General features: G+C 36.8%; 1 protein-coding gene across 1 annotated transcript in view; it reads left to right on the forward strand.

The window, feature by feature from the left end:
• The window catches only part of OXSR1 (oxidative stress responsive kinase 1), a 92,032-nt gene that overhangs the window by 11,050 nt on the left and 54,250 nt on the right, over nucleotides 1-26,732 (forward strand). The window contains 3 exon segments of the mRNA XM_019662722.1: nucleotides 5,910-6,022; nucleotides 13,171-13,279; nucleotides 19,407-19,548. Of these exon segments, the coding sequence (XP_019518267.1) occupies nucleotides 5,910-6,022; nucleotides 13,171-13,279; nucleotides 19,407-19,548 (364 nt within the window).

The following is a 26,732-nucleotide window of genomic DNA, read 5'->3' on the forward strand; positions in this document are numbered from 1 at the left end:
ACTGGCCCTCATATGTGGGATCCGAACCGGGGCCCTCTGGCATCCCAAGTGAGTTCTTAACCATCTCGCCACTCGGCCGGCCCGAAAAATTTTTTTAATTGACAGAACATCATTAGCTATTTTGAATTAGTGGTATTGAAAGTAGTGAGTTTTTACTGCATAACCCTTTATGTTAGTACCTTAAAATAGTTTCATTGCTGAACAATATTTTGGCATTCGTTTTGGGAAGATGATATGACAATCAGTGAAAGTGATTGTTGAAGAACTACAGCCTACAAGTCTCATTTTATCATCAGGTGTGGGAGACGTTAGCAACTTGTCTTTTGGCCATTTGTTAAATTACAGCAGAAATGAATATCTTGCTCCTAGGGAGATTTGTTTATTAAGTGAGTGAATCTTTGCATGAAAAAAAGGTATGTTAGTACTTAAACAATTATGATTGATAATACCGAGGTTTAGTCTTTCATTATTAGTGAAATTAATTCTGTGTTTAATGGTGACTAGGAATTAATAAAAACTAAACTTAAAATCAGATATTCCTTATCTATATATACTTTTTTGCTTTTTAGTTGAGCCATCCTGCCACCTGTTGGCAGCTCAGCAGCAGCTCAGCTTGGGCCAGGCATCAAACTGCTGTTGCTCAGCTGGCACTCTTGAGCGAGCTCTTAACCAACTGAGCCACTCGGCCGGCCCCCTTATCTATATTTTTAACCCCAGCATGGTTTTGGTTTCTGTAGGATGTGCCATTAATATGTTTAAAGCTGGTATTTGAGGTTTTATGTGTATTAGATAAATAATGTTGACTTACCTGGGTGTAGAGTCACTGGTTTGAGAATTAATACTGGTTAAGAACAATACCGCTAGATAGTATATTTGTGAAAAATAAAATGATACGGAATTAGGGACGATGTCTACACATTAGAAGATGTCTGTTATCCAGGACCAAAGGTACCCTGTGGAGGACACATTACGTGTTCTGTGACTTGAGAATGCCTGTCATCTTCCCATACGGGTATGTGGCCTGCCTGATTAGCGTCCATGCTGTGTGGTGTTTCACAGAGTAGGGCAATGGCCTCTCACTGAAGGCAAGAGAGAGAATTGGTAAGTTTTCTTCTGAGTTTACACACAGAAGGAATTAGGAGAGGAAGGGATGGGAGAGGGAGGAAACTTAATGGTAAGTACTAGTGTTCTGCCTAAAGCCCTAGATGTTAAACTGCCATATACTTCTTTTAGTTGATCTAGTTAGTTCTTTCACAGGCTGATATAGGGTCTTATTAAAGTAAGCGTTCTCCAAAGTGAATGCGTTGTATGTGTATTTGGGAAGAAGATGGATGAGAGAATGGAGAGGAAAGGGGGAAGAATTTAATGATTGCACATTTTTTACTTTTTTTGGTTTTTACAATTCATCTCTACCCAAGGCTGAGTATTTGTACAGACGAACATTTAGTCTGGTGGTCATACCAGTGATTAAAACGTTGGAAAAAAACTACAGTTTTAATGGAATGGGTACAGATGGGAAGTTGGTGGGGATAATTTGTCCGCATGTATTTTGGTAAAGATTGAAGTACTTTAGAAGCATAGTAAACCTACACTATGCCAAGTACTTGAGGAAATGTGGCAGTTTTTTTAACAGCTTAAATATCTAACAGTAAGATAATGTGTGAATAAACAAATAATAGTGACATTGAACATTATTATGTCCAGGCACATAGTCCAGGCACATTACCCTGTTAATAGCAGTGGAGCTTAAGTTTGAATCAAAGTGTGTTTTCCGTGGTGCTTCCTAAAGTTAGGCGAGTTTTAAGTTGGGCTTTGAAAGGAGAAGGAGGTATGAATTAATGTGTAGAAATCAGGGTGAATGGCATGCACAGAGGCAAATAAATTGCATCTGGAGTATGGAAAATAAGTTAACATTTTCAGTTTTCAAGTAGCACAGTATCAAATAGCTGCTGTGGCTTGGTGATCTGAGGAGTGACATTGCACAAATGGTGTTTGAAGATTATTTTATTAATGGTAGGGGATGAATTGAGGCCTAGGCATTTTTTTTAAACAATCCACAGAATTTACTCAGATGTTACTAGTTGTACGTGTACTGTACCCACTTGTGTGAATGTGTCTAGTTCTGTGCAGTTTTGTTACATGTGTAATTTTGTGTTGCTACCACTAAACTCAACATACAGAACTGTATCCCACCATAAGTTTCTTTATAGTCCCTTTAAGCTGTACCTAACCCTTTTCCCCACGTCCCTAACCCCTGGCAACCACTAATCTGTTCTCCACGTCTATGATTTTTGCTATTTCAAGCGTGTTACATAAATGAGCTCATGAAATATGTAACTTTTTGAGATTGGGCATAATGCCTTTGAGGTTCCTCAAGTAATTGTGCATATCAATGGTTTATTTTTATTGCTAAGTAGTATTCCTCCATGTGGATATACCAGAGTTCGTTTAAGCATTCATCTGTTGAAAGATATTTGGGTAATTTCCAGTTTGGGGCTATTACAAATAAAGCTGCTATGAATATTTATAATACAAGTTCCTGTGCTAATATATTATTTTTATTTCTCTGGGATAAATCTCCAAGCATAAAAATGCCAAATTGTACAAGTCCATTTTTAGTTTTAAAAGAAATAGCCAAACTATTTTCCAGAGTGACTGTACCAAGTTTTATATTTCCACCAGTATTTGGTGTTATCGTTTAATTTTTTTAAATTAAAGTTTATTGGGGTGACAATTGTTAGCAAAATTACATAGATTTCAGGTGTACAGTTCTGTAATACATCATCTGTATATCACACTGTGTGTTCACCACCTAGAGTCAGTTCTCTTTCCATCACCATATATTTGATTTCCTTTACCCTCTGGTAACCACTAAACTATTGTCTGTGTCTATGAGTTTTGTTTCTTCATTTGTTTTTCTTGTCCTTTTGTTGTTTTTAGTTTTATCAGTGAAATCATATGGTTCTCGACGTTTTCTGTCTGACTTATTTTGCTTAGTATTATAATCTCAAGATCCATCCATGTTGTTGCAAATGGCACTATTTCATCTTTTCTTATGGCTGAGTAGTATTCCATTGTGTATATATACCACAACTTCTTTATCCAATCATCTGTCTAAGGACATTTTGGTTATTTCCACATCTTGGCTACTGTAAATAAAGCTGCAATGAACATCAGAGTACATATATCTTCATGGATAAATGTTTTCAGATTTTTTGGGTAGATACCCAAGAGAGGGATTGCTGGGTCTTATTTATTTTACCCATTCTGATAGGTTATACCATCTCTACTGAGCTAATTTTGTACTTTTGTCAAAAATCAATGGGGCCCATTGCTGTGAATCTATTTCTGGGTTCTCTGTTCTGGTGTGTGTGTGTGCTGAGACCTTTTTATCATGAATGGTGTTAGATTTTTAAAAAGTTTTTCTTTGTCAATTGATGTGATTATATGATTTTTATTCCTTAGCCTGTTGATATTGATTTTGAGTTTTAAATAAATACTTCACCAGCCTTGCATACCTAGAATACATACCACCTGGTTGTGGCGTATTATCTACTATCTATTGCTGGATTCAATTTGCTAACATTTTGTTAAGGATTTTGCAGCTAAATTCATGAGAGATATTGGTCTGTAGTATTCTTGTAATGACTTTGGTTTTGGTCTTGGTAATATTGGCTTCATAAAATAAGTTGGGAAGTCTGCTTCTTTCATTTCTGTAAACTGTGTAAAATGGCCATTAATTCTTCTTGGTGAAATTCTCCATTGAAACCACCTGTGTCTGGTGATGTTTTTGAGAACTTTTACATTACAAATTTGATTTTTTTTTAAATAGTTACAGGATTATTCAGGTTATCTACTTCATCTTGGTTGAGTTTTGGTAGTTAGTTGCTTTCAAAGAATTGCTTCATTTTTTCCCCCTAAATTGTTGAATTTGAGCTAAAGTAGTTTGTAGTATTCCTTTATCTTTTCTTAAATTGAGATAAAAGCCACATAAAATAAAATTTACCATTTTAAAAGGGTACAATTCACTGGTTTTTAGTATATTCACAGTGTTTTGCAGCCATCACCACTGTCTAATTCCAGTGTATTTTCCTCACCCCAGAAAGAAAGCCTGTGCCCATCAAGCAGAAATTCCCATTCTCCTCTTCTCCCAGCCCCTGGCAACCGCTAAGCTATTAATATATTCTGTCTCTATAGATCTGCCTGTCCTGGACATTTCATATAAATAGAGTCATTTAATAGACTGTGTTTGGAATTGTTTTTTTCGGATAGCATAATGTTTTCAAGGTTCATCTGTTACTGCGTAGATCAACCAGTACTTGCTCCTTGGCTTAGGGCTCTTATCACTCTGACCTCTGCTTTCATTCATTATCTCATCTCCTCTGACCCTTCTGCCTCCCTTTTATAAAGACCCTTGTAATTACATTGGACCCACCCAGATAATCCAGGACTATCTTCCCATCCTTTATTCAATTTAATAACATGTGCAAAGTCTTCTTGCATATAAGGTTTCAAGGATTAGGACATGGACATCTTTGGGTGGGGGAGGGGGCGTTATTTTACCTACCACATGGGACTGTAGATATTTTATCTCATTGTTCCTTGAGGTTCTTCTTTTTTCAGTCTATTTTCTCTCTGTTGTTTAGATTGAGTAAGCTATTGATCTTGTCCTTAAGTCCAGCAAATTTTTTATTTTGGAAATAGTATGTTTCAGTTGTATAATTTTCATTTGGTACTTAATTTTTATTTCTTTGCTAAGATTTTAAGTTACTTTATTGTTTTAAGGAAATTCTTAATTGTTTGTTAATTGTTTGTTACTTAATTGTAAAAAAAGCATTTTTATAATGGTTGCTTTAAAATCCTCCAGTATGTGATTCATTTTGGTGTTGTGTTGGCATCCTGATTCTTGGTATATGACATGTAGTTACTATTATTTTTTATTGTATCCTAGACATTTAGGATACTCATGTTAGGACTCTTGATCCTATTTAAATCTTCTATTTTAGTAGGCAGTTACTGTATTTAGGTTTAGTGTGTAGGCCCTGGCCTACTTTGGTGAGCTGTGTAATTCCTATGGTAATTTAGCTTTCAGAGCTCTTGCAGTGCTGGTGCCTTCTGCTTCATTTCTTCTGCTTTATTCTTCTGGCTCCACAGGAGTTTGATCTGTACAGGTGTTTCCTGGGCTGACTGGTGGGGGTGGTGTGGGTCCCCAGCTCTGCTGCTGCTGGCGGGTGGGGTGGAGACAGGGACCTAGTTGCCCCTGTAGTGAATCTGGCTTACTGCTTCTGGGTGTGGGGTGGAGACCTTGCTGGTGCACTGGGTTCCCCACTGCCTTGGATAGGGATTGGGGAACCTGTCTCCCCTCTAGACCTCTGCTGAGCTCCCCTTTCACAATCCCTTGGCCAGAAAGCAGTGCTTTCTCATTTGTTTGTTTATTTGTCTCCCTGTCCCTGATGGTGGTTCCAGGTTGCAGGCAACTCTGAGGCCCACTCAGGAATGTATGGGAGATAACAGGAAAACCTGGTGACACTGGGAGGACTTAGCCAGTTTACCTTCCTTCTACCTCTCAGAGTCATTTTATGATTGTTTTTTAAATTATTTCCAGGGTATTTAGTTGTATTTAGAGGAAAGGAGCAGGGGAATGTGAGCCCACACTATCATATTCTGGAACTGGAACCCTAGCAATTTTGATTTTTTTGAGAGACGTTGTGTTTATTGACAATTCTGTGAAATGGTTGAGGCTTTCATTTTTATTGACATCCTGCTTTTTAGAGTGTTATCTGCATCAATTGTTGAAGGTAGGAACAAGATAAGAATTAACTTCTCTTTTTAAAATTGTATGGGAATTAGAAATGTCATGTTTTTATCTGTCCATCTACTTATTTACTCATTTACGTATTTATCTTTAGGGAGTGGAGCAACGGCTGTGGTCCAAGCAGCATATTGTGCCCCTAAAAAGGAGAAGGTGGCAATCAAACGAATAAACCTTGAGAAATGTCAAACTAGCATGGATGAACTCCTGGTATGCACATCTCATATTTCTTAAGTGGAGAAGTATATTCATGTATATTCATGTTATAGTGGGAAATAACTGGAAGTTGTTTTTTTTTAAAGGTTTGTGATTTTTTTTTTGTTAATAGTAATGTTTATTATAAAATTTATAAAAATCCAGGTAAGTAGAGGGGGAAAAAGATTATAATCCTCTCATTCTGAGATTAACACTTGCTATATAATCTTTCTGACTGCACATTTGTACATCTTTGTGAATTTATAATAATGTAATCATATACTTGTTTTTATTGAAAACTTTATCATAGACTTCTTTTTGTGTCTATAAATATGAATTAATATAATTTTCAATAAGTGTGTAGTGTTCCATTGAATAGGTAGACCACACTTTATTTGCACTATTCTCTGGTATTGGACGATTACCTTGTTTTCGCTCTCTTTTTTTTTTTTTTTTAAGCTGAGCCATCCTGCTACCTGTTGGCAGCTCAGTGGCTGCTCAGCTCCGGCCGGGAATCGAACCGCTGTTGCTCAGAGCTCAAACTCTTGAGCGAGCTCTTAACCAACTGAGCCACTCAGGTGGCCCTTGTTTTCTCTTTTTATTGTTATAAACAATGCTTGCTAACTTCTCTGTCCTTAAAATAGTATTATGTAATTGTGATTCCTGGGTCAAATGGAATATCCTTTAAAAGGCTTTTGGCTTCCCAGGAACATGTGCCAGTCTGCATTCTGACCACTGGTGCAAAATGGGAGAATGACCTCCGGCAGCACTGGCTTCTGCAAAGGCCAGGGGAAGAAGAAGAGAGGGAGTCCCGAGGACTAACAGCAAGAGATGTTCTGTGGCATTAAAATCTAGTCACACACAGATTGTTTTGTACTTCTTTTCTGTACCATGACACCCCGAGTAGTTTTAAGTATGTAGTAGGTACTTACCAAGGGAAATAAGATCATTTATTAAATCATTTAACTTTTTTTTTGTTTTTTTGTTTTTTTAGCTGAGCCATCCTGCTACCTGTTGGCAGCTCAGCGGCTGCTCAGCTCGGGCCAGGACTCGAACCGCTGTTGCTCAGAGCTCAAACTCTTGAGCGAGCTCTTAACCAACTGAGCCACTTGGCCGGCCCTAAATCATTTAACTTTTTAAATGCTCAGTTTCTTTGGCTTAAAACGGATATTACTTCTGCTTTATGTGCTTCATGAGGTTTTTCTGGAAGATCAGATGACACAGTACTTGAAAACTAAACTTCCATGCAAATATGAACTAATATTATTTTATTAAGATTATATACAACTAGTGATCGACAGAGCAGAAATTAGGTCAGGATAGTCTGACAGTCCAGAAGTTTTTCCATTGTCCCAGAGTGGATTCAATTGCTATTGTAGTCTGTTCTGAGTTTTAGGAACTAATTGGAATAAAAGGAAAACAGATACTAGAATTATATATTGAACTCGTAGCAGATGAGACAAACGTGTTCCTTCAGGAGTTGGTGGTGCAGGAGCAGAAGCTGAAGACGTGGGTTGCTGGAGGCATCTTGAACTCTTTGGTGGGAGAACACACACTTTGGAGGAGATGCTGATTGCAGTCCTACTTGGTGATTGACCTTGGCTTTACAGATGCCAGCAGTACCTCAGAGCACCATACGGACATTTGAACTGCAGTGACCATCAAACAAGTCTAAATTGTAAACTAATTCTATTAAAGAAAAATAATATTTTTAACATCCTCATTAAGACTGGAATTTGAGAAACCCAACAGGAATTCCTATTGTTTGCCAGTTATTTTACATAATATGTAAGGATAATGTAAAGATGGACGTTTTATTATCTATTACTTCGTGACTAAAGAAACTGAGGTGCAAGGTTTAAATAACTTAATTCACATGAAGATAAGAGCAGACGTCTTTTCAGTGCTAGGCACTTAAATATATTTTTTTCCTTGTCTTTCACTCCTGAAGAGTTATTTTATTTTATTTATTTATTTATTTATTTATTTATTTATTTTTAAGATTTTTTTTATTGGGGAATTGAGGGATGGGAACAGCGTTGGGGAATTGGGGAAGGGGAACAGACAAGTTGCTGTCCTTTTGTTCTTCAGTCTAGTTGTGGAGGACGTCGCTTCACTGGCCCATGTTGGTATTATGATCATTGTGCTCTTCCCGGCTGAGGCAAATAGGTCGCCAGACTCTGGACGGCCACTCATAGAGGCTCTTGGCAGCTCACGCTGGTTGCCAGCCACTCATGGTAGCTCATGGCAGCCCACGGCAGCCCCGCTGCAGCCTACGCCATTGCTGGGGACTCATGGCAGCCCAGCTCCAGGTCGAACTATTGTTCACCATCTTAGCTGTAGAGGGCGCAGCGTCACTGGCCCTCATATGGGATCTGAACTGGTGGCCCTGCTGCTCAGAGCTCGCACTCCCAAGCCAACTGCTAACCAACATGCCACTCGGCCGGCCCCACTTAAATATTTTTTAACCTCATAAATATCTCTGTGAAATAAGGAGTAGCCCCATTTTATAGATGAAAAAAGTAAATTACATGATAAGTGTCAGAGTCTGCATTAAAAATCAGGTCTCTCTGACTAAAGTCTATTATTTTCTACTTCATATTATACTAACAAAATGATTATAATCTTAGTTCAAAAGTAGAAAGAACGTCCCAAATATTTGACATTCTTGAAAGAAATGTTTGTGTTATTACACTAGGGCCTTACTGTTAGAGGAATGCAAATTTGGTATAACTTAGTAAAAGAAAAACAATTAGAGCTTCATAAATTTTGGCCATATGTTCCTATAAGCTTTATGTTGCAAATGTAGTATCTATATATTTGGCAAAGAAGTAAGGGTCGGGGGAAGTGACTTTTAATAAAGAAAGTTCAAGATAATTGGCTTTTTGAGGGGAGCAAGCAGATAAGATCCCACTAAACCCTGAAGAAGCATCAGGAGCATAAATAGTGCCTGATTTATTGGTGGTGTTCTTGGTGTTAGGACCTGAGATCTGAGTGCCAAGAGCTCCGTCTCTGAGAGCTATGAACCCCTTCAGTTTACCTTAAACAACCTAGTAGATCAACACACTAAACTTCTGATGTGGTGATTTTAAAATTGATTTTCAAAGTTATCTTTATTATAATGCAAAAGTGTGCTCTGGGCTCTCCAGGGAGTGCTGCTATAAACCAACTACAGGTGTGTGTCATGTGTGACAGTTATTTCTGAGGAGGCAGTATATTGCTCCTTTCTCTTGTCAAAATGTTTTCTTGTCTGACAACCTTTGCTAAGTATGATGGGAAAATCAGCTGTCAGATCTTACTACAGGTATTTTCTCCAGAGATATTACAGGCTTTTCTCTAAGAAAGGCACATAGCACAGTATTTTGAGATTTTTTTTTCTCTTTTCTAGATGCTAGGACTAGATTCATTGCACAAACATCTGAGGAGAACATTAAGAGGCTTAAAATGTTTTTTCTGCTACCAAGAGGCTCACAGTATAGTTGAAGACTGGGTGCTTTCCTGTACAAGGCACAGCCCGACAAATGCCTAGGAAAGGTATCAAGTACTGTGGAAGTAAGAGGGGGAGGAGAGCTCCCAGTTACGAAGTTGGAGGCCTTTGTGGAGATGTTTGTGTCTTGAGCCACTAGGGCTAGGGAGACTTTGAACAGGCCGGGATGGAGCCCTTGCCAGTCAGGGGTTTAGAATCAGGAACAAAGAGCATATTCATGTATATATTTATAAATATTAATATAACTGAAACAACATATTCATAAAACAGTTCTTAATTATATTATGTGGAATGCACTCTGATTTTTATATTTCCTTTTTTTGTTTTTAACATGATCCACTAAATTTATTTCATGACTCATATGAGTTACAACCCATAGTTTGAGGAACACTGTACTACACAAAATAGGTATTGAGACTCTAAATTCAGGAAATGACCGTGATAACAGAAAGGAAGGCACAGATTTCCTAGACGTTTTATAGATGGAAAAAGTATTAGTACTAGAACAAGCACTTTGTGAGGGCAGGGGCTTAATTTTGTTCACTTTACATGAATGAATGAATGAATGAATGAATGAATAAATAAATTAACATTACTTGAGGACTGACTGAATTGTGTGAAATGGAGGAAAACTACCTACACTGGAGTAATTAGAAAACCAGGGAGTAAATAGTAGAAATCAAGATGAGTGAGTTTCATGAAGAAATGAAAAGTCATCACTAAAACACTTCAAAAAACTTCAGGTGGGGAACTGAAAAGTCCAAACAAAAGACCTGCCATTAGCAGATAAGAGAGGACTTCGAAGAAAACACTTTCATTAGTAGGACTGGGATTCACTTACAAGTGTTGAGGAAGCTGCTGGGAAATTTGAGTCAGAATGAATACACCATTCTTGCAAAGCATTAATACATACATTTTTTTTTTGAAAGGAAAGGGATAACTCCAGTGGGAGTTAAGATAAAGGAAGGCTCCTCCTCCCCCTTTAAAGGAATAGAAGAGAAGAAAAGGAATGTTTAAGACTGTTTCAATCTTTGAATTCTGTGGTTGTCTGATAGTTTCCTATCAGGAAACCCTTTGTGGTGCCCCTTTTTTAGGATAAAGCTCAAAACCCTTAACATTTAAGACCTTGGACTTTATATTATATGTGTGTGATTTCTCTCACCTCTCCTGTCCAATAAGTCACCAAGTCCTATTGTTTATACCAATTTAGTATTATCTCACAACTCCCTTTCTTTTCATTCATATTGCCACTTTTTAAAACTTTTTTGAGCTAGTTTTAAACTAGCTCAAAGAGAAGAGTTAGTTGCAAAAGCAATAAAGTTCCCATATGTTGTCCACCCAGTACCTCCTTATAGTAACATAACCATAGTAGAGTTATAAAAACTGAAAAATTACCTACTTTTCATTTTTCAGGCAGTGGCATCTCTCACCCAAGTCATGGCAACAGCCTTAAACAGAGTCTTCGCCTCTGGTCTTGCCTTTTCTCATTTATTTTCTACATTACAGCCAGAATAAGTTTTATGAAAAAACATAGTTAAACCTTTGATGCCTTTCCATTGCTGTTTGGATGAAACCTAAATCCTTGACCACAGTTAAAGGTCCTTTTTGATATGGTCTCAGGTAATTGAACGGTCAAAACCTACTTTCCTACTTCAGTGTCAGTGTAATTCAGCTTCTTATTGAAAACCTTCCCTGGTTATCACTCTTATTTTTGGATAATTTACCTCGTGGATGAAGTCATGTAGTGTCTGGTACTTCCCCTATCAAACTGCTTATCGATCTGTGTTATAAATTAGTATTTGTCTAACTTCTTCATGAGGCTGTAAGTCTCACCATTGTGGCCAAGCACCTAACACAGTGCCTGGCGCACAATAGGCACTTGGTAAATATCTGCTGAAAGCATAAACTATTTACCCTAGACAGGTTTACTCATTGTGTTGGGAAATCTCACTTGCATATTTCATCTTTTTTTTTGTAATTTTATATGCTTTTCACCTAGTACCCCTGTAATATCTCCACATCCAGCAGAACTAAATCTAGTTCCCACCTCCTCTGTGAAGACTTCTTGCCTGCTTAACTGTTCTTGCCTATGGGTTTGTGTAGCCTTTACTATCTTGACTACTCATTTGGCATGTATGTGCCGTCCTATGTATTCCCTCCCATATGTGCATATCGTATCTCCTTGAATCCTGTACAACTGTCAACAGGCAGGTGTATACTTTATTTAGTTCCTTCTTCCTTTTCCTTCCTATTTACTTAGCTTTTAGTACAGATGACTGTGCTGGTGACTTTGGGGGTTGCAATAATGCATAGTCAAGGTCTTTGCCATAAAGGAATTTACATTCAATTAGAGAAAATGAGGAAAGGAAAACTGGTGTTTATTGAGCCAGAGATTATGAATCAGGGATTATGGGTAACTTTTATTACGTGATTGATTTTACTGAACAAATACCAAGGGCATAGAGCAAATACATGAATAAGTAAAAAGTTGTATAAAGTACTGTAGGATTTTATTCATTCAACACACATTTATTGAAGGTGTACTGTGTGCCCGGCACAATGGTAAGTGCCAGAAACAGAGTCTCAGCTGTCATGGAGCTTACAGTTTTGTGAGGGATGTAGAAAAACAAATAGGCAATTACAGTATAGTATGACAAGTTCTACAATGTTTAGGAATCCACTTTTAAGTTGCCTTCTTGGAGCTGTCAGTCTGGCTCTCATTTGAGCTCACAGACAAATAAGCACCCAATGTACTATCTAGTACGTGTGTGCCACTATGTAAGGACATATACTACAGAGAGCTTGGAAGCTAAGAGATGGGACACCTAATGCAACTTGGGGAGCTGGGAAGAAATGATATTTATATTTTGACTGAGTTCAGAAGGATGAATTGGCATTTTTAGCTAGGCAAAAATAATGAGGGCAGTGTATTTGAGGCAGAGGGACCAACAGGGTTAAATGTCCATGTTAGAAGAAACATGGCTCAGTTGAAGTTACGATGGCTGGATCATTGGACTGGGGTTTGTTGGAGTGTAGGATCAGTGAGGGAGTCAGAATGAGACTAAAGAGGTGAGCAAGGCCCTGTTCACACAGGGCTTTATAAGGCATTAACATACCAAATCTGATTTCAATCCATTAACTGAAATTGTTTAAGCTTAGAGTTTTAGCTCAGGTTTCTATTTGGATTTAGTTTATGACCTTGCCCTGTTTCAGTATATTTTTGAAGTATAGAGTGAGAATTGTTCATCATTTCACAAAAATGGGATGAAACAATATTTCAAAAAAAACCCAAACAAACAAAAAAACAAAACCACACAAAAAAAGCCATCCTTTGTTTATTAGTAATTATCCTCTCTGACTGTAAAACCAGATTTCCCAAGATGGTTTTGCAAGGGCACCTTGAAGTAAAAATACGTGTCCCAGTGGAGGTGTCTGTGAGGCTGTGCCAGGGTGTGAAACAGTGCCTGTTACTGGTGCAGCGATTGGAAGGAGTAGAGTCAGGACGGACTGAGGGGAACCAAAGGATTTTGGGTTTCAACCATTCTTGAAGAGGTTAGGGCCACAGAGAGCCCAGAAAGGTTGTGACATAATCTTGGGATTCCCAGTCTGTAATTCACTAACTTGTAGTGTTATTTTAGGCTTGCATGTAATAAGTTATGTTTTCTCTTCTTTGTAGAAAGAAATTCAAGCCATGAGTCAGTGCCATCATCCTAATATTGTCTCTTACTACACATCTTTTGTGGTAAAAGATGAACTGTGGCTAGTCATGAAGCTGCTAAGTGGAGGTGAGTAAAGTACAATGAAATGTTAACTTATATGGATTGAAAAGTTAATAAAAATGTTCTTTTCTCTCCTGGTTTGGCTTTCATGGACATTTGTATTTGAGGAGATAACTGAGAATACAGTATCTGCTAACAGTGCTATTGTATGAGCTGACACAGGTTTCACACATTGCTTTTGGTTGTCATGCCTCTTAAATTTCTCTTAATCTAGGATGGTTCCCTCCCCCTTCAGTCTCTTTTCCATGACATAAACTTGTGCTAGGGACTGGTCTGAAGGATCTGATGGTAACTATCTTGTAGAATGCCTCACATTCTGGATTTATCTGCTTATTTCTTCCAAGTTAAGTTCATACTTAACTTGATTTATGTTCCTCTGTTTCTTGCAAATTGAAAAGTAGACCTAAAGGCTTGATTAGATTTAAGTTAAATATTTTTGGACAGGTTATTCTGTAGGTGATGCTGTGTACTTCATATTGCATCACGTCAGGCAGTATTTGCTATCTGGTAGTACTTTAATGGTGGGGTTAATTTTGATGTTTAGGATTATGATAGCCAGGCCTCTCCATGGAAAAGTTAACTTCCCTTTGAAGCTAGCAGGGAATCTGTGAGATGATATTTTGGCACTGTGAGTATCCAGTTCCCTATAAGTCTTTTGTCTAATGATTTTAGCATCCATTAACAATCTTTGTTTGAATCAATTACTTAGTCAGGGACTGCAGAATGGTGATTTTTTTTTTATTGCATCCTTTCTTTTACATTTATAAACTGGCATTCTTCTGAGAAAAGGAAATACTGGGGCTCATTGATTAATCTGTATTGTATTTCCTACTGAAAAGGGAGGATAAATAATTGGTTCTTTTATTGAAGAACCAATTTTTAAAGAGTTAGTTTGATAATCACCTCCAGTGATGGCACAAGAGGGTTCCCCAACCCCCCAGTGAGTAAGGCTTTCATTTTTTTGACTATCCTATAGACTCAAGGATTTTTATATATTCAGTGTCTTTCAGTCAATTATGTTGTATTCTTTCGATGTTCAGGTTGTCCAAAATTTTGTCAGTTTGAGGAGTCCCTTCAAGCTTACTTTTGTACCCATTTGATATGAATCCATCAATCTTTGAAAACTTCCTTGTTTTTTGGTTCAAGATTTCCTGGGCTCACGTTTCTGTTGCTTTTCCCAGACCCAAAATCAGCCAATATTCCAAGGAGCTTTGGTCTTTTTCGTGGGGAATGGTATTTAGAAAGCATATCCTGGATGCTTGGGATGCTCATAGCTACTGCTTTGTCACTGCTTCTAGTTGAAAGATCTTGGAAATACAGTATATTAAAAATAAATCATGATTGGACATTAATGCTTCAGACCTTTGACACTTTCAAATTACACTTGAATTTGTTTCCTGTTACACAGAAAATCTTGGTCCCCAACATTAACATAATTAATTATGTGCTTTATCCTGCAGTAAACATGCAGTTATTTTTGTTTTAGTTCTTAGATCAAATGTAAGTATTGCTGATTGCAAACAGTTACATTGAATATTTTGTTATGATTACCTGAAGGCCCAAGCAATGCAGTAAATTAGACACTTTGCTAAGGCATGGATTTGAATCGTGGCAAGATTGAGAGGACTAGTGAGTGATGGAGCCACCCACTTTCCTATCATTATGCCTCTTGGTTTTTGTTTGCATATGTATTTTGTGTGGGAGCATGATTTTCCATTTTAGAATATAGGGTTACAGAAAAGAGAATCCATGTTTATTTGTAATTTTAATACCATACCTCATCAAACACCTTACGTGCCCAGACAAGCTGTAAAGGAAAGAACACAGGCTTTAGAATTAAATTCTAACTGTCCTACTTAGCAATATGCCACTGGGCAAACTATTTCAACTCTTTGAACCTGTTTACTTGTTTGTTAAGTGGGGATACCTTTCTGCATTTCAGGGTTTTGGGGAAGAGTAAATGAGATGATATTTGTAAAGCATCCATCACTGTGTAGGTGCACAAGAAATTTTAGTCATTAATAATAATAATCCCTTGTTATTTGATGCTTTTCAGTGTAGCCAGAATCACCTTTTTGTTTCAATCCCATTAGTGACACACTGGAGAAACTGGATTGCTTTGTTAAAGGCCCTGTTCATATGCTGGTTGGAAGCCTTGCTAACACCAACCACCTTTCAAGATGGTGGTCAAGCATGGTTCTTTCAGTATGGACAGATATGGGAATATTAGGTAATACTGTATCTTTTGTTATTGATCACCTATACATTAATTTTCTGTATTGTAATTTACAAAAATGTATAATACAAAGTTTTTCATGTTTTGCTAAAAAGTCCTCTTATGAATAGGAATAAATTGTCTGCCTAGTTTTCTCACCCATACTTGTATTCCAGCCCTTCCTTTCTGCTACTCTTAAGCAGAATGACCTTTTTTGTTTTTAAAGAATCCCTATTCTGATCTCAGTGAGTATATATCCTGATTGCAGAAGGGACAGAACATGTATCTGGGTGGAATGTCTTTTAAATGTACCTCTCTGTCCCTTCTGGTCTTAGGTTTCCTGGGAAAGTGCCTAATTTTTTTAGCCTAGCACTCAGCATATTTCCTGGAGGATAATTTTTAAACATGTTTCAGTTAGTAATTCTTTTTATAATTATTTATATGTTTATGAGTCAGCATAATCTTATATCTAAAATTTTAAAATATTTTTAAATATTAAAAATTTTGCATCTTTTTTTAGAAAAATGAAATCTTGTTTTTGCAGTTATAGGTTGAATACACATTTAAACTGAAGAGATGCATTATGCAATATTTAGAAAACAAAAGGTAGAACTAAGCACAAATTTAAATTTATTTTAAATAGGAGAAAACTGTCAAGATAGCGCAATTAAAATGCCGTTTATCAAATACTTATTGATTACCAATACATTGGTGAATCAAATTCTCCGTTCCTTGCTCTTGCGGACCTCATAGATAATAAGGAAAAGTTACAATTAAATAATTATAAGGGTGTAGAGTGTCATGAAGAAGTATTAGATGCCATGGGAACAAGTACCAGGAGAACCTAACCTTATCGAGGGAGGATGGATGTGGTAGGGTTAACACAGACGTCCCTCAGGAGGTGATGTTCAGCTGAGATCTGAAGAACAGGTAATAATTAGCCAAGTGGAATGGGAGGCGGAGGTGGTATCAGGGGAAAGATGGAAGAAGGGATCCAGATAGAGGGAATACTACAGAGAATTGCCTGGAGGCAGGATGGAGGAGTGTGATGTGTCTTGGTAACTAACGGAGGATGACAGATGGAGCAGAGAGAGAGTGACAGGAGAGGACCATTGATGAGCAGGGTCTCCCTTTGAATAATTAAAATATATATATAACCAGAGTTAACAGAAATATGTATAGGCTGCCTTTTGGTACATCAACTTTTCGCCAACATATTTAAAACAAAAGCAGTATTTATTTATTTTTAATTTTTTTATATTTTATTTTTTTTATTAGTTTCAGGTGTAAACAGTATTTATTTTTTATTTAGCAACATTGTACTAATGTAGAATTTAATAAACTAATTGGATCGTAATATGAATTGTAACTGTCATTATTAAACCCTAATAACCAGATGGATGTCATGGTTAAAATAAGTTTAAGTGTGTCAATATTATAATTATTTTATAATGTTTCCTTGTAACTATAATATTCTTATCTTTTGCTAATTAAAACTTTGATATTGAATAATGAGATTTATTAATATAAGAAGTTAAACTTCAGATATTAAAAGTACTTTTTATCTACATAGTTATTTCTACTGTTTATTAGCACCAAACCGCAATGTAATATTTTTAGAAATCAAAGTAATGAAGAGCTTTTGAAAGGAAAAGCAGTAGTAGTACCTGTAGGGTAAGACGCTCAGGAAATCATATGGAAAGGAAGGGGGGCCTTCCCGGACCAGTATTTTTCAGTTAAGGATGAAGATCTTAGTGACATGATCATCCGTCCCTCCACCTATAAAAATTATACTATGGGAGACCGAAACTAAAAAGACGTTGCTGTCACAGGGAAGAGAGGGCATCTCATAAAGCCTTGTTCAGAATATCTCTTCTGGACGTAGACTGGGGATGTGCATTGCCTTATGTGAAATTAATAAAAATCTTCTAAGATTTTGAAAGTGAGTTCCTGCTTCAAATCCTTAAAAAATACAGATCTAATAACTTTTATGTGCCTAGGGTCTTTGTTGATCAATTTCTTTGAAACACCAGACTGAAGTTCCTTGAAAGTCAGCAGTCATGCCATATATATCTTGTATTCTGTGACACCCAGCTCTAGCTCTTGCATATAATATGGCTAAATTGTTGAATGAATAAATTGTGTTAATTTTTAACTCCTAGTAGGAATTTATCCCTTTGCATCCTAATTTTATGTATTCTTTACATTACAAACATGTAACTCAGTTGGCGTTTATACAGATGTCATCTTACTAAGAAGTTCTTATGTGGCTCGATTTCTCAGAACAAATTATGTGGCCTGTTGATGGAGTCACTTTGCTTTAGGGATTAATGTGTGATTGGTTAAACTAAGCAGAACAAAAAGTTCTTCCTTAGGCTTCCCCCTTTGTGGATCAGTCTTGTGAATCCCAGCAATAAAGAGAGGAAGTGAGGTAATGTATTAGGAAAAGTTACCTCGTATCTGGGGCCTCCCTGGTTCTTTGTCTACAGAGAACAAGCTGCCTGTCTCCTGCTGGAGGTATAGAAAATGTAGTGGCCTGCTTCCAGAGCGGGGAGAAAGGTTCTAGAAATATTATTCTCCCTCATGTGAATTTTCAACAAGTTTTCCTGTTTTCAACCCTTTCCATCAGTTCCCCCTCGGTACCCCTTATGTGGTCCTTATGTTCTGAGCTTTTCTGGGGCTCTAGGTTAGATAGAGATCACTTTTTCCTAACTGGCATACCTTCTCTGCAGGCATTGAAGTTTCTCCGCTCTGCTTAGTCAGTTCTTTTTTCTGCTTTCTTTCTTCCAAAAAATTATTGTTGTCTCTCTTCTGTTATCTTCTTTCTTGTTTTATTCTTCATTCTGGGTTTATGCCCTTATTATCAAGTTAGTGGATTTCAAGCGGGAGCTAAAGTAAACATGGGTTCAATCCTCCCATGTTTTTGAGGATTCCATCTAGACCACTTCTTTTCATCTATTTGGGAATACATTTTTTCTTCTTAAGTGTGAGAAATACAAAGCACCCACCAGGGCCAGTTTTCAACAGAAGCATGTATTTGTTTTAATTTTAGTCTTGATCATTGAAATCTTGTGTCAAGAAATGGGCATCCTTCTTTTCAGTGCACTTCATGTTATGCTCCAGACTTCTCGATACAGTTTCTAATATTGGAGATGGTTGTGATTCTTTGTCTTTATGGGCCATTGTACTGCTAGAAATCTTATAAATCTTTAGCCAACTTTGTAAAATTATAATCATCAGTTATGGTAGTCAGCATTTTATGATTTAATTACTATACAGGTGTCTTTATTCTCTCTCCCCGTAATTTTTAGTAGGAGCATTATTTCCCATCCTGGGAAGAATGAGATTGATAATATATCTGGGCTGTTATTTAAAAAGAACTGCAATTTTTATTCTTTTCATATTTTTCTTTGCCTTACCTATTTCTGTTAACTTGAAACATAATTTTAGCCCTTAAGTTAGTTTGCATACATGAGTATTCTGTAATTTGACATGCATTTTAATTGTGTTTTCCTATCTTTATTCAGTTTTGCATACTCTAATCTGGTGTGGGATACCTAAATTGGTTTGTGCTATCTTATACTAAAGTGTTAATTGATGGACATGGTTTAACTTAGGGATTCTTCAGAGGTGGTTAAAAATTCTCTACTACCTTTTCCACATTCTCATTAGAAGTGTGAAGATGATGCTGGCATAACACTACTGTTTGGATATTAGCAGGCTACTTTTCTGTTTTAGATTGGAATTCAGAATAAATTATTAATTTTAAACTTCTGTATTTCCTTATATTTGCCATTTTTTTCTTTGTTTCCCACACAATTAAATTTATCAAAAGGTTTACATGTATTTTGATTTCAGAATGTCTCTGAGTTATATTGAATAAATTAAAAATTTACGGAAACTGTTTTCTGTTTTCAGGTTCTGTTCTGGATATTATTAAGCACATTGTGGCCAAGGGGGAACACAAAAGTGGAGTCCTAGATGAACCTACCATTGCTACAATACTCAAAGAAGTGTTGGAAGGGTTGGAATACCTGCATAAAAATGGACAGATTCACAGGTATGTAAAAGGCAACACTCTTCTCTTTTGGATAAATGCAGTGGTAGCTGTGCTGTATCATTTCATTGAAGCCATTCTCCATTCTTTTGCAGAATTAATCATAATCTGAGTGTTTACATGGTTCTTTGTATTACTAGTTTCAGCACATTGTGGGTAGGGCTTTAATTACAGGTAGTATTTTAAAACTAACAAAATCTTTAATCAAATTGGAAAATCAAAACCAGGAAAAATTCCTAATTCCCTACCAGGAGGCAGTCACTGTAGTCTATCACTGATAACATTTTGGAATATTCCTTTGCAGTTTCTTTTATGTGCTTAAAAATATTTAAAACAAAACTATATATATAATTTTGTCTGTTCCTTTTTTTATTCCTTTTATATCTTTATCTTGAGTATTTTCTCAATTAAAAGCTCTTTGTAAAATACATTTTTTATAAAGCTTTTTTTTTAAAAAAAGAAAACATTTAAAAAGCTGTGTAGTACAATAATAGGGTGTTTTCATACCTCACTCACATCAGTGGATAGATCATCTAGACAGAAAATTAATACAGAAATAATGGCCTTAGCTATCACATTAGACCAGATCGACGTAATAGACATTTATAGAAAATTTCATCCAAAAAGTGCAGAATACACATTTTACAAGTGCACATGGAACTTTCCAGAATAGGTTACAGATTAGGCCACAAAACAAGCCTTAGTAAGTTCAAGAAGATTCAAATAATATCAAGCATGTTTTTCTGGCCACAATGGCATGAAACTAGAAATTAAGTACAGGAAGAAAACTGGAAAAAATACAAATACACAGAGATTCAACAACATGCAACTAAAAAGCCAGTGGACCAAAGAGGAAATCAAAACTGTCCTGCAACAAATGAAAATGGAAGCACCACTTTCCAAAATGTATAAGATGCAGCAAAAAACAGTTCTAAGAGGGAAATTTCTAGCTATTGATGTCTACCTCTAGAAACAAAAATCCTAAATAAACTATCTAACTCTACACCTAAAGGAATCAGTTAAAGAAGAACAAACAAAGGCCAAAGAGAGTGCCGTGTTTCCCCGAAAATAAGACCTAGCCAGAGAATAAGCCCTAGCATGATTCCTCCAGGGCATGGAGGGCACGCACCCCTCACATGAGGGTTGTATGATCTGTTTCAGGGAGAAGGGTGCCTTTTCCACAAACTCCTTCTGCTTAAAATATTCAGTATGCCAAGGTGCCATATTTTGGCACCTAAAATCATTCTATGGCTTATTGTCTGGCCAGGTCTTATTTTTGGAGAAACAGGGTAGAAGGAAGGAAATAGTTAATTAAGATCAAAGCAGAAATAAATAGAAATTGAAAAAAACAGTAGGAAAAAAATCAATAAAACAAAGAGCTGGATCATTGAAAAGATAAAATTGACAAATCTTTGGCCAAACTCATCAAGAAAAAAAAGAGGCCCAATACAATAAAATCATAAATGAAAGAGAAATTATTGTAACAACTGACACTGCAGAAATACAAAGAATCATTAAAAAATACTATGAACAATTATATGCCAACAGATCTGACAGTCTAGAAAGAAATGGGAAAATTTTTAGAAATATATATAACCTTCAAAGACTGAACCAGGAAGAGATACAAAATCTAAACAAATTGATTACTAGCAATGAAATTGAAGCTTTAATCAGAAACTCCCAACAAATAAAAGTCCAGGACACAGGTGAATTCCACCAACCATTCAAAGAATTAATACCTATTCTTAAGCTGTTTCAAAAAATTGAAGAGGAAGTAATGCTTCCAAACTTTTTCTACAAAGCCAGTATTATCCTGATACCAAAACCATACAAAGATATTACAAATAAAGAAAATTATAGGCCAATGTCCTTGATGAACATAGATGCAAAAATTCTCAACAAAATAGTACAAACCAGATTCAGCAATACATTAGAAGGATCGTACGTTATGAGCAAGTGGGATTCATCCCAGGGATGCAAGGATAGTTCAACACCTGTAAATTAATGTGATCCATCGCATTAACAAAATAAAGGGTAACATCCATATGATCTCAATAGATGCAGAAAAAGCGTTTGATAAAATTCATTCTTTTATGATAACAACTCTCAACAAAGTGGATATAGAAGGAATGGATCTCAACATAATAAAGGCCATATATGGCAGACCCACAGCTAATATACTCAGTGGCGAAAAGCTGAAAGCCTTTAAGATCAGGAACAAGACAAGGATGCCCACTATCACTACTTTTTTTTTTTTTTTTAAAGATTTTTACTGGGGAATTGGGGGAAGGGGAACAGACAAGTTGCTGTCCTTTTGTTCTTCAGTCTAGTTGTGGAGGACGTTGCTTCATTGGCCCAAGTTGGCACCATCATTGCACTCTTCCCGGGTGAGGCAGATCAGTCGCCGGCTTCTGGACAGCCGCTCACTGCGGCTGCTGGCCGCTCACGCTGGCTGCTGGCTAAATACAGTAGCCCATGGCAACCCACTGCCACAGGGGCTGCAGCCTATGCCGTCGCCGGCGATTCACGGCAGCCCAGCTCCAGGTTGAGCTGTTGTTCAGCTTCTTAGCTGTAGAGGGCATTGTCACTGGCCCTCATATGTGGGATCTGAACCGGGGCCCTCTGGCGTCCCAAGCCATCTCTTAACCAATGCGCCACTCTGCTGGCTGTTTTTGTTTGTTTGTTTTTTTTTAGCTGGGCATCCTGCCACCTGTTGGCAGCTCAGTGGAAGCTCAGCTCGGGCCCATGTGGGAATCCAACCGGCAACCCTGTTGCTCAGAGCTCGCACTCTTGAGCGAGCTCTTAACTAACTGAGCCTCTCGGCCGGCCCCAGTTATTTATTTACTGGCTAAAAACTCCATCAGAGACAGTGTCATGTGAGCTGATGCACTGTCTTGATGCAAGAACCATGAACTGTTGGCAAAAAATTCAGGTCATCTAACTTTTTCATGCAGCCTTTTCAGCACTTTAAATTAGTAAACTTGGTTAACTGTTTGTCCAGTTGGTACAAACTCATAATGAATAATCCCTCTGATATCAAAAAGGTTAGCAACATCGTTGCAACAAGCTCACGAATTTAATTGTCAGCCCTTGTATGTGGTCAATTTTTGACAAAGACATTAAGAATGTACAATGGGGAAATGATAGTCTCTTTATAGATGGTGTTTGGAAAACTGGATATCCATACATAAATGAATGAAACTGGACCCCTATCTTACAGCATATACAAAAATTAACTTCAAATGAATTAAAGACTTGCACTTAGGACCTGAATCCATAAACATCCTGGAAGAAAATAGAGTGGTCAAGCTCCTTGACATTGTCCTTGGCAATGATTTTTTTTTTTTTTTTACACCAATAGCAAAGGCAGCAAAGACAAAAATAAACAAGTGGGACTACATTAAAAACTTAAACAGCAAAAGAAACCATCAGCAAAATAAAAAGACATGGATGGGAAGAAATACTTGCGAACCACATAGCTGATGAAGGGTTATATCCAGAATATACAAGGAACTCATGCCACTCAGAAGCCAAGAAAAATCCAACCCAATTTAAAGGACCTGAATAGACATTTTTCCAAAGAAGATACATAAATGGCCAACAGGTTCATGAAAAGGTGCTGAACATCACAAACCATCAGGGCAGTGCATATCAAAACCACAATGAGATATCCTATCACACCTGTTAGGATGTCTGTTATCAAAACAACAAGATGACAGGCGCTGGTGAGGATGTAGAGAAAAGGAGACTTTTGTACACAGTTGGTTGGAATGTAAATTGGTACAGCCTCTATGGGAAACAATGTGGAGTTTCCTCAGGAAATTAAAAATAGAACTACCATATGATCCAGCAATCCCACTTCTGAGTATATACCCAAAGGAAATGAAATCACTATCTCAGAGTGACATCTACACCCCCATATTCATGGCAGCATTATTCACAATAGCCAAGCTATGGAAACCATTTCAGTGTCTGTCATTGGATGAGCGGATAAAATAATATGGTATATATACACAATGGAGTATTATTCAGCCATAAAAACTAAGGAAATCCTGTTTGTGACAACATAGTTGAACCTGGAGGGCATTATGCCAGACAGAGAATGACAAATACCACATGGTATCACTTATATGTGAAATCTTAAAAAAAAAAAATGTTGACCTAATTGAAACAGTAGAAAAGTGGTTGTCAAGGGCTGGGGAGTGGATGAAATAGGGAGAGGTTGTTAAAAGGGTACAAACTTTCAGTTATAAGATGAATAAAGTCTGAGGATCTAATGTACAGTATGTGATTATACAGTAAGTCCTCACTTAACATTGATAAGTTCTGCGACTTTAAGCAAAATGATGTATAATGAAACCAATTTTATCATAAATTAATTAGTATAAACAAGAGTTAAGCTCCTACAGCATCTCATCAATGTTATAATGAAACGATACCAAACAAAATGATGTTATTCCAGGACCTGGCTGTAGTTGGTAAATATATTGTATTATTGCAATTTTCTAAGAATAATTTGAATGTTCTCACCAAAAAAAAAAAAAAATGTAAGTATGTGAGGTGATAAATGTGTTAATTAACTTGATGTGGCAGGGAATCCTTTCTCAGTATATACGTATATCAAACCATCACATTGTATACTTTAAGTGTCTTTTAAGTTTTGTCACTTATACCTCAATTTTTAAAAATCACCTATATAACCCTAATCCTTTAGCAAACAGACAAGCAAAGGCCCAGAAAAGTAACTGATCAAAGACCAGACAACTACCAAGTTGGAAAACAGGTTTTAAAGAGTAATCAGAATATGGAGGAAAAATGCGAGGTACCAACTCCCCCTTTCCCCTCACATAAACTTTTGATTTGGTTACTCTTAGAATAGCATTTTATAGAAAATCAACATATAATAGGTGAAATCAGCCATTTATATAAGCATCTCACTCCAGGAAAAAAGTTGATAATTATTTCTAGTTGTCTAAATTTTCGAACCTACTTAAGTCTTAAAAAGGAAAATGAATTATCTTTTTATGAAGATGAAGGAGAACAATGACTCTTACAGAAGAATATATAAACTAGAAATCTTGGAAACATTGAAGGTATATTCTTAAGAAAATAGGATTTTTCATCTAAAATTGTACCTAATCAATTGTTTTGTACGAAGTTAAAATAATGTGTTAACAAATGACTGCAAAGGGGGTATGACCAAAGAGTAATCATTTGGGAATATATTTCCCACACCATCAAAAAGAAAAGTACCCTAAAAACAGGATTCTTGTCCTTTGGATGACAATAACCCTGTGAATCTTGATACTGGCAATGAACATAATTTAGTTAATACTTCAGTTCTGATTCTATGTTCATCAAGCAGTCGCCTTGAAAGAAACATGCCAAAGACTGCTTATTGGCCCCCAATATGTCTCCCCTTCTTGAATTGAAAAAAAAATTACATTTTTACTGGGCACATGATCATCCAGAAGAAAAGCAACATTTTACAACCATCCATGCAGGCCAGATAGGACCATGAGATTTAGTTTCTAGCCACTGTGATGAGAACAAAAGTGCTGTGTACTTCTTCCAAGTTGTTCCTTATCAGGTTTTATCAACCCCACTACTATTGACATTTTAGCTGGACAATTCTTTGTTGTAGGGGCTGTCCTGTGCATTGTAGGATATATTGAGCAGCATCCTTTGATTCTACCCATCACATGTCAGTAGCACCTCCCCCCACTGCCCATTGTGATAACCAAAAATGTTTCCAGACATTGCCAGATGTTCTGAGAACCACTGTTAACAGAAAGTGGCATAACCTCTATTTCCCTTTTCTTTCCTTCCATTGAAATGTGGTTGTGGTGGTAAGCCATCTTATACTATGCAGCAAGAACTTAGAGATGGTAGGACAATAAAATAGGAGCCTGAGTCCCTGACACTATGGTGTCACCATACTGAACTGATGTCACTTATGCCCAGACTATTATGTGAGAGAAAACATACTTTTTTTCTATAGCCATGCAGTGTTCAGGGATTGACAAACTATTGTCCACTGAATCTAGCCTCATGCCTATTTCTAAAAAAACAACAAAAACACAGCCACACCCATTCATTTGCAGATTGTCTATGGCTGCTTTTGTATTAGAAAGACAAAGTAGTGGTGACAGAGAACATGTGGCCCACAAAGCCTGAAATAGTTAAGTATCTAGCCACTTAAGAAAATGTTCGTTATTGATCTCTGGTGTAGATAGTGACGCTGGAACTTGTATGCTAAATATTGTTCTACATGCATTGTCTACATTACCTCATTTAATTGTCACAGTTAATTCATGAGGTAGGTATATCCCCATTTTACAGATGAGGAAACCAAGGCAAAGTGAGTTCAGTAACATGCCAAAGGTCATCCAACTAGTGACAGAGCTGGGATCTGTTGGAAAAGATTGTGTTAATCAATATAGCTGGCTATACATTGGTTCAACATCAGTTATGTTTTTTAGTTACTAGCTCAATAGAATTTAGATCTGCCACTGGAATTATTTCTTAAATATACCGTGTTTTTTATTTAACATCACATCTCTATTTTTAAAAGTCAGTATTCAGAACATGATAAAAGTATATTCTTTTTTCTAAACCTTTTCATATGCAAACTTTATATAGTTAATAGTAAAATTAACCCAAAATACACACTGAAATGCACGTTAAGGTCACTGTCTTTTTTTGAAAGCAGTAAATTGGTTCACATCAAGTTCAGGCACAAATTTAGTCTGTGTTTGATTGTATGACTTTAACATCTACTTTGCAAAATATGTTAACTCTTATTTAGCTAAATGAGAAGAAGAGACAGAAAAAATTTTGAAAGAAATGATGTCCCAAAGCTTCCAAATTTAAAGAAAAACAATCTACAAATTTAAAAAAGCCCAGTGAAGCACAACTAAGATAAATACCAAAAAGATCTATCCCTAGGCTCATCATAGTCACACTGTTGGAATTTAAAAACAAAGAGAATATCTTGAAAGCAGCAAGAGAAAAGCAACTCATCATGTCGGGGAAGCTATACATGATGTTTGTGCCCCCTCAAAATTCATATGTTGAAATCCAGTCCCCAGTGTGGATAGTATTTGGAGGTGGGGCCTGTAGGAAAGTGGAGCCCTCATGAGTGGGGTTTGCGTCCTTATAAAACAGACACCAGAGAACTCTCTTGC

This window comes from Hipposideros armiger, unplaced genomic scaffold, assembly GCF_001890085.2.
Source record: "Hipposideros armiger isolate ML-2016 unplaced genomic scaffold, ASM189008v1 scaffold_380, whole genome shotgun sequence".
NCBI classification, from domain to species: Eukaryota; Metazoa; Chordata; class Mammalia; order Chiroptera; family Hipposideridae; genus Hipposideros; species Hipposideros armiger.